Source organism: Camelina sativa, chromosome 6, assembly GCF_030686135.1.
Source record: "Camelina sativa cultivar CO46 ecotype springtype chromosome 6, ASM3068613v1".
In the NCBI taxonomy this organism is placed as follows: domain Eukaryota; kingdom Viridiplantae; phylum Streptophyta; class Magnoliopsida; order Brassicales; family Brassicaceae; genus Camelina; species Camelina sativa.
Window position 1 is genome coordinate 12,675,485 of NC_141885.1, and position 9,251 is coordinate 12,684,735.

General features: G+C 36.5%; 1 protein-coding gene across 3 annotated transcripts; it reads right to left on the reverse strand.

Annotated features, from left to right (window-relative positions):
- Positions 1-235: 235 nt before the first annotated feature.
- On the reverse strand, positions 236-4,261 carry LOC104790708 (protein kinase G11A). 3 transcript variants are annotated; one of them, XM_010516488.3, is made up of 3 exons: positions 3,492-4,261; positions 778-1,211; positions 236-650 (listed from the first exon to the last, which is right to left on the reverse strand). In XM_010516488.3, exons 1-3 carry the CDS (start codon positions 4,040-4,042, stop codon positions 274-276), a joined length of 1,362 nt encoding a protein of 453 aa, XP_010514790.1. In that variant the 5' UTR covers positions 4,043-4,261; the 3' UTR covers positions 236-273. The 3 variants fall into 3 exon arrangements, with proteins under 3 accessions (XP_010514790.1, XP_087309065.1, XP_087309066.1); XM_087452939.1 differs by having other exon boundaries at positions 1,526-4,187; XM_087452940.1 differs by lacking the exon at positions 3,492-4,261 and adding an exon at positions 1,464-1,611.
- Between the last annotated feature and the right edge of the window lie 4,990 nt (positions 4,262-9,251).

Consider the following 9,251-nt stretch of genomic DNA (forward strand, 5'->3'; position numbering starts at 1 on the left):
CGTGCTACGTGCGTTTCCATTTGCATGTCAAAATTATATGATGAAAATATCTAAACTTTCTGACAAAAAAAACATCTAAACTTCTATTAAAATGCATTTGTACTAACTACAAACTACAAACTACAGTACTAGGTCTTTTGTTTTATGAAAAAAAACTATGTTAAACAATTAATAAATGCATTTCTGCTAATTCTTATTTCATGAAGTGCAACTATACTAGTACTATAGTAGTAACTGAAGAAAATGATTAATTACGTAATGCTAATTAAGATATTAATAATAGTCTACATGGGTTTCCGGACAAATGTCGTCTGACAAAAGGTCTTTGCGAAAAGGCGGAGGAAGAAAAGGAGGACGAGTACACATGAGCAATGCCCAATTCACTCCTTGGAAAAATGGGTGGCGTTTCACGGCCGTTGCCCCGAGAGATGATCCTAACCGTCGGCTCGGGTCCTTGGCCAGTAGCTGAGAGATCAGATCCTTGGCCGCGCTTGGAATCGTTGGCTCTTTTGGGAATTCGAGTGCTCGAGCCACGATGTTCGCAAGAGTGAACTCGTGGTCCATCCCTTTGAATGGCGTCGTTCCGTAGAACAGCTCGAACATGAATATCCCCAATGTCCACCAGTCCACCGCACTCCCATGCCCTTCTCCTGCCATCCACATATTATGTTTCACTCATGTTAGGAGAGCTTGGGCACTATTTAAGGATTTGGTATGTTCTACACAAAAAAGCAAAAAAAAAAGGGTAGTTGAGAATGAGGTAGATTTGAAGAATACCTGAAACAATCTCAGGAGCCAAGTACTCATGCGTTCCAACGAAGGACATGGAACGTACATCCACAGGCTCAGCGACAAGCTCAGGACCGTTATTACGGTGATCGGTTTTCTTCTTGCGCCTCCGGATTCTCGGGTGGAAACAAGAGACAGCAGGGACAATACAGTTAGGGATCATGCAAGAGGACGATGTGGTTTGATGGTGGTCCATGCCTTGGTTCTCGTTCTGGTCAGACGAGCCGTTAGGAAGGTTGTTCCGGTTCAGCACTATCTGTGGTGTGGAAGTCGATTCGTCACATTTTAAGGAGAGATCAAAATCGGTTAGCATGATGTGACCATCTGATCGAACCAACACGTTCTCAGGCTTTAAATCACGGTAAACAATCCCCAACATGTGAAGATATTCAATGGCTACGATCACTTCCGATACATAGAATCTGAAAAATAGTTAAGAGATGTTGAGATTAGCATAATGTGAAAAGAAGAGAGACAAAGAGAAGAAAACATGGTAGTGAGGACAAAACGAATAATTGAGATTTTGCAATAATTTTAAACAAGAGTTTTGTTTGGAATCTTTTTGGTTACGATTTTAGGTAATGTGACAAAACAGCATTTGTTGGATTTGGGGACAAGAAGATGATGTTTTTGGGTTTGATGTCACTATACACAAGGAACAAAAATGGACCTACAAGGTTGGTTGGCTTAACGAACTCTTTTGTCTAATAGAGAGTTTCTGGTGCTAAGACATTACCCCAAGATTCCTCCAGCCGACCCTTTTTGTCCTTCACGGGTCCACAATCAACAAACATACATACTCCACACAAAAACAGAGTAAAACTGTACAACAGGCAAACTTCTAAGAACAAGTTCACACAAATGATAAAACCCGAAACTTATTCGGTTCATCTATCCACTTCCGTAAAACCATTGTTCTCTATATCATTTCAAGAAAAACCAGAATCTAATTTAGTAAGTTTCTAATGTAAAATGCAGCTGAGTGGAGAGAAATGGGACCTTGAAATTATTTTTGTCGGACAACCTTAAAAATATAGATATATATTAAGGAATCCCGACAAATCATGATAAAAGATTCGACTACATGTTTTGGTCCCAATTCTCAATCATTTTACTTTAACAGCAAAGAAGAAACCTTGTAAAAACTCAGTTACATAAGAAGTTAGATGTAACTTAACCTTGACTTCAGTTTTAGAATCGTCAACGTGTAAACCACTACACTAGTCAATCTGACAAATAACTTAAGAACACAAAACAAATCAGATCTAAACATCTACCAAGAAGAAGAACAAGATCCGGTTTTCTAGTAATTATCACGTGATACAAAAATTGGTCCATAAAGGGATAAATAAGTGGCTAACCTCAACTAACAAACAATGATATAACTTCATCTACTACCAAACCGCACTATACCATCGACTCTAAACCACAACTACTTTTCAAAACAAAGTTTCATAATTTTTCCAAAAATTTCCTCTTAATTTGTAGGACCAACTCATTAAGATTATTTGACAAAATATAATTCATAATAACCACCGGTTTTAATAGCTGGGATGTGCTTGTACTGTAACCACATGCCCAACTACAAAAGAAAAAAAAAATATACTATTCATTTTTTTGTTCCCATCCACGGCATGCTACGTGATTTAATTCAATCACCTGGGTTCCACCACAAAACTTACACGTGTCCTTAAATAAATTTTTCGAGAGCGAAGTCAAACCCCACTCGTTTTGACTTTTTTATTTTATTTTTAAGCATCGCACCAGATTGCAACTATACTTAAATTATGCTGCCCTACGCTATACGCACACATGTAAGTAAGATGCACACTTTTGTCAATCGTGCGTACATCTGCGGACATATATAAAAATAGCCACTCTATTGGTTTAAAATTAAAAATACACTTTCTAGTCCCTTTTCTTGTGTGGCGCAAATAGACTTTTCCAAGTTTATATTAAAAAAAAAAGCATTATCGAGCACATCAATCAATAAATAAATATATTCCAATAACAAAAATCTAGAAAAAAAATCATTTCAAATTTATAAGCTAGCGTTAGTGAAAACTGCCAAAATTACGGAAATAAAAACCTCGATTGTGTGTGATTTTCACTAAGATAATTATAACAAGTAACAACCTTAACGGGCCTATGTCATAATTAGTCTATAATTTCCCTTAAAAAAAAACTACATATATAGTATAAATAAATGGCCTCTCTATGGTTTTAAACTTTTAATTAAAAAATACACTTTTTAGTCCCTTTTTTTGTGTGGTCTAAATAGACTTTTCTAGTCTAGTCTTAAAAAAATATAAGCACATCAGTCAATAAATAACTTATTCCAACAACAAATCTACAAAATTTGTATATAAGCTCATTATTGAAAACTGCCAAAAAAAAAATTGACGAAATTACGGAAATCACTTAAGTATAATTTACTTTATATATCTAAAGATTTATGATAATCACGAAATAATTACCGTTAAAAAGGCAATAAATTAGTGATTAATTAACTGAACCATATGAGTGTTTAAGAGTTAACTACGAGACAATTCGCCAGCTGGACGAGAGTCCCACTTCCCCCTGATTTCATCGGCTTTTTTTATATTATTCACTCCTTCATAATAATTACTTCCCATTTTTTTCAAATTATATTTTTAGAAACTGAATATTTTTAAATTAATTAACTTAACGGAAACTGTTACCTGACGGCGGATTCATGGAAACGTTTATAAGTCTGTTTTTGACGGAGAACGTGAAGGTCACCGCCGGGACAAAACTCCGTTAACAAACAGAGCCATTTCGGCGAATCAATGGCGGCGTAAAGCGTCGGAAGAAACGGATGATCAAGAGACTCGAGTATCTCTCTCTCTGTCTTAGCTCTACCTTCTTTGCTCCGGCTCGCGAGCTCCTTTTTATCCATAACCTTCGCTGCCAATAGAGGTAATTTAACGGCAGTGGTTTCCGTTACGTTTACGGCGGTTAGGGATTTAAATTCGGCTAAGAAAACCGAACCGATGTCTCCGGAACCGAGACGGAGACGGAATCTGAGATCGGAGAGTGAGAGAGACGATCGGAGTGAAGGGGGGAGTTTCGAGGATGAGAATGAACCGTGAGCTGATGGTGCTGGTGTTAGAGCTGCGGCTGAGGAGGAGGAGCGAGAACCGGAGCTTGTGCTTCGATTCACGGTGGTTCCGGCTGATGTGAAACTCACACTCTGTAAATCGTCGCCTAAATCGTCAATCCATGGTTCCATTTTCCGATCTACTCAGACTGACGACGAAAGAGAGAAAGGGAAGAAGAAGAAGAAGAAGAAGAAGAAGAAGAAGAAGAGAGAGAGAGAAGTAACTCTGAGATTTTGCCTTTTTGGGGATGAGAAAAAATAGAATCAAAAGAAGATTACAAAAGACGATGGCATGAGTAGTAATTTAAGGGTTTAGGTATGACTCGTTTTGTAATTTTACCTTGTTTGCTTATTATTAAACCAAATAACTTTTTCTAAATTGTTGGTGTTGGGTTTCGCCAGATATGGGCCGGAAGACAAAGCCCGTTAATAGGCAATTAATGGAGATTTCGAGATCGGTCCGCGAGAGACCCAGTAAGCATAAGACGGTTGAAGAGGATTCCGAGTCAAGTGAAAAGGGAGAGCTCGAAGTAGTGGAGGAGATCTTGGAGCGATGAGACGAGACTCAAGGAGGAAATTCAGGGCGTTGTTAGGCATTGCTTTTTGATATATAATTGGCTTCTCTCTGGAGGGAGAACGCACTGAAGATAGCACGAATCAAACTTACTTAATACAAAATCCAGTTCGCAGATCTTTACGGTTTCTATCGATTTAAACCGAAAGTTCGTCCATATCTTATTTCCTAATCAAATCAATTTATTTGTTGTTTCTTGATCCAACATAAATGTTTGATATGTTTTATTTATGTGTAAGTAGACAATAATTAGGGAATTATTTGATACGATTTTTTTTAAAGATCTTTGTTGTTGCATTTTGTTTCAAAAGAGAGAAACAAAGAGACATTATAAACTAGGCCCCTACGGGATAAAGATAAGGACATATACATATTTTGTGCTTGTTCTATTTTAAATTGTGATTATTATAACTTTTTCGTATGGTACAATCTTATATATTAAAAATATCTAAACACTGTCTTTTGAACATTGTCACCAAGGCACAAGGACAACCTAGACAAGGAGTCCGTGTACAATTTGTATTGAGAACTCCAACCCCTATTATACGAACCTCGGGTTTGTGGTCGCTCGGCATTTGAAAATCGTATCATTGGAAAAGAAATTTATTCAAGTCAAAACCGGTTTCATTGTTGTTGCATTTGGTTCAAGCTCGGTTTTGTTACATCACGGTAGAAGTAAGCTTTGCTTTGCGTATCAGCCTCTTACTTGCCGTTAAGATGGTGTTGTTGGAGGAGCTTGTAAGGCTAATGACTTTTGGTGTGGTGGTATTTGTTTCTAACCTTGCTGTGCCCTAGCCGACTTTGGTTATGAATTTGGTAGAGGGAGTACACACTATTGGCATAATTTGGCTTGTGAGGTTCTAACTCATGTGCGAAGAATCGCTCTCACTTTTTGCAGGGAGAAAATGTGAGCTAGGGTTTGAACCTCTACACAGTTGGCCTCATTCTTAGGTATATCGTGAAAGGTTTCTAGTTTTTAAGTGTTTTTTGTAATTCCGCGGTCACGATTTGTTTTTACCTTTCTTCTTTTGCATTCAGTAACAAAGAACTAACAAAATCATCATCACTTCGTAATATCTTTTGATGGTCGAGTGGATGGACCAAAAAATTTTGGTTAATATTAAATACTTCTATATTTTGCCATGGAACCATTTGTCTAGGTTGATAATTATTGATAGTACACCTAAATTGTTTTTCATTTTTAATAAATTATTTACATGCTTAGCAAATTTTTTTTTTTTTAAACTAGTTTCATCGAGTATGGTTCTGAACTTGTGATACCAATTTGTAACATTTGTCTCAAACTGGAAGGTTTCTAGTCATACCGAAAAAATACAAATAAATTAAGGAAGTTCTAATTCATTCGTAACTTTTAGACATTCAAAACAATGACGAACACCATTTTTATAAATGCGCTTAATAACATAAATATGAATTGAAAATTAAACACATGAGATACGCTGACCCGACCACCGTATCCTCGTGCCGTCTAATCACTCCATGTCGTCCATGTTTATAATCATACCCATGGTTCTGACCGGCCGCCTAATTTTGGTTACTAACTTTTTTTCTTTTCGGCTAATGAAGTTGTGTAATCTTTTTTTTTAAATGGGCTATGATATGTTTCAAACCATGGGCCTTATATTTTTCTCTTCTTCAGAAACTTTAAAGACCATTCTGTTTTAATATGTGTAATACTGTATACAACTATATAATCCTACCATAAGGCTTATCAAGAGTAACTTGTCATTACAAATCAACAATGTACTGAAACATGAGACCTAACTTGTCATAGAAACTACAACACAACATAAAAATGAATAAGAACTAAAACAAACAAAACATGAAAGTTTACAACGGTTTACATCGTCGGACAAAACATGAATAAACCTACCTTTCGAAAACTATATATGAATGCTTATCAAAAGAAGAAAGAACCCAAGTACATTTGATGATTTGATTAGAGTAAAGACCGATTAGCAAACTACACAGAACTTGTATTCACATCCATATACGGTCTTGATATAACAAAAAAAAAAAAAAAAAAAAAAAAAGTCAAGAGTGGTTCATATATAAGAGACCAAAGAAACCAATTAAAGAGAACCTCGACACCGAAGTGGGCAAAATAGATGATATATACGCTGAAGTTACGAGAGATAAGATTCATTTTTTGATGTGTGAAACTGTTCTTTTAAAAGGGGAATATGGCGGATCCGAGAATGAGAAATGCTGCGAAACGTCGAGGGATTGAGATAACATCATTATCAAGACCGATTAAGGCATCTGATTTCAGGGAGTTTGATCTCATTCTTGCAATGGATGAACAGAACAAAAGGTAGAAGAAAAGAGTAACTCTATTCGACCTAATACAGGAATTGTACGTAGTTAGGATCAATTTTTGATATGGTTACAGTTAAACATGTACGGTTTAACTAGGCGGGGCTGCCACACCGTCATCATTCACAAAAGAGTTCATCTACAAGATGTTTCACCTTCTCCATTTGTTTTTCTTCCCCTAGTAGCTACCGGCTTCTACTTTTACAGACGTAAGGCTGAGGAAACTGTGAATCCTTGGCGTACGGGTCTTAGCGGACAACTTCAGAAAGTATTTGTAACTTGGTAAGTTTCTTTCTTCATTGTTACATGGCATAAAATATTACTTACTTATGAGTATTAGCCAACTTTGTATCCTTTGGTTTAATCAGTCTGTGATTTTGATCCTCAGACATCCATGTTACTCAAAAGATCTGAGATTGAAGTTGCATGTGATGTGAAGATTTTAGTAATGTCATTGGATCTTGCTCACTTAGGAGATTGTTCAAAGGAACGCACACTATCAAGTAGTGTGGAGATAGCTGTTGTTTCATTTGCTACTACATCCGCTAAAGACCGGAAGAACAATACATAAATTCACTTTCGGATCAGAAGGTATAGTTTCTCCCATTTTTAGTTTTATTTTTACTAAGACTATATATAAAGTGGACTTAGCGCGTACTGTTCCATGATTTCAGATCGGAATGTTGTCGAAGCTCAATTACAAGAATTTTGTAAAACCTGCTTGGGTACTGTGAGGAAAAGGAACCTTTCACCAGGATCTTGATATTTAAATATGCTCCAAATGGATCACTCTTTTGAGCATTTACACTGTAAGTACGTACTTGACAAAAACTACAATGTCTTATGTTGGCTCGTTTTATTCGTGATCTAAATGGGAAGCAAATCGTTTTTCTTTCTTTTTATGGGTCACAGGTAAAAGAATTAGAACATTGGACTGGGGAATGCGATTATTGGAAATTAACCGTTGTAAAAAAAAAGCCAACTGTGCAATATACAAAGGGAAAAAAGAACTTGAGTATTTTTACTTGTTCGAAGCCTTCTTCTTCTTCTTCTTCGCATCAAACCAGCCACGAGGTCTAGGTTTTCTTTTCACCTGATCTAGAATCTTGCTATATATATGTTTTCTCATTTCAAGATTAATGTGAAATTAAAAGTAGAACTGGATTGATATTAAGCTCTTTGTTCCTTTCAAGATTTATTCTTCAGAGATTTGGCCGAATTTGTTTTCCCTTAATTAAAAACTTGGAACTTGTTTTACCCTAGATTCAGTCTATTCATAAGAACTCTTCCTTAGATAAGTTGGTTAGCGTGTGAATTAGCCAAACACTGATCTTAATTCTGCATATGCTGATAAAAATTTGACCTCTCCGGATTGAGTACGAATTTGCATCCCAAGTGGATCTGTCGATTCTTGAGTGTTAATGTTATGGTCATTCATGTTGTTCATTAGGGGTTGGGCAGCGTCGAAGAAGTTCATGACAGGCTGGCAAGCAAACCTTGAAATTTTGCATTCCATGAAGTTGTCACAAATTCAAGATTTGTGCTGATAGTTTTTAAATCTCAATTGCTTTTTGCATATAAAACTCTCTGTTCACTTACCATCTTCCTCTTTCTCGATTTATAAATCATCCGCCATGACCTCACAAGCTTGTCTACTTCAGGAACAGGTCAAAGGTAATTGAGCTGTCAAATGGGCCGACGGACCAGTCCAAACTATTACGGGTGGGCTATGGACACGCCCAATAATGAAATGGTCCAATTGGTCCAAAGACCAAATTTTACCCATGACCAAATGGGCAAAACCGTGTGGACAATAATGGGCATGCCTTTAAGGTAAACACAAAACAACATGTATCTTTAACAAATCTGTTTGATGTTGTTCTTTGATATTGAATTCGATTTGTTTTTGGATTTGTTCAGATCTTTGTAAGCATCCTGTAGATGGATTCTGCTGGTCTATTTCCTGATATTTTGTCTGTGATTTGAGAGACTTGCCGTTTTCTGTGATGAACACAGGTTGGTTTCCATAGAATTATTTAAGATACAGTGCTGATTTCCTGACTCCCCATGGGATAATGTGTAGCCAGGTTGATCTAAACTGATTTCAAGTAAGTTTCTTCATCAGTTTTTTGCTTAGTTTCTTTGAATTTTTTTTTTTGGACAAAACTTAGTTTCTTTGAATATACAGCCAATAAAGAGTAAAAGTACAATATTGTGTGTTGGGTTTGGTAATTTGACATGAAATAAAGATTTTTCTCGGGTCTCTTGTGAACACGCCGAGTGATCTTTTTAGTTTGTACGTACAGTCTAATTAATGTAAATGGTTGATCCGTTGCAGGAGCTATGTATTCAAGCATCGACAAGAAAGAAGAATGGGTTCTCCATATATTATGTACAGTTGAGAAAACACGTTTGGATAGTTAAATAAAT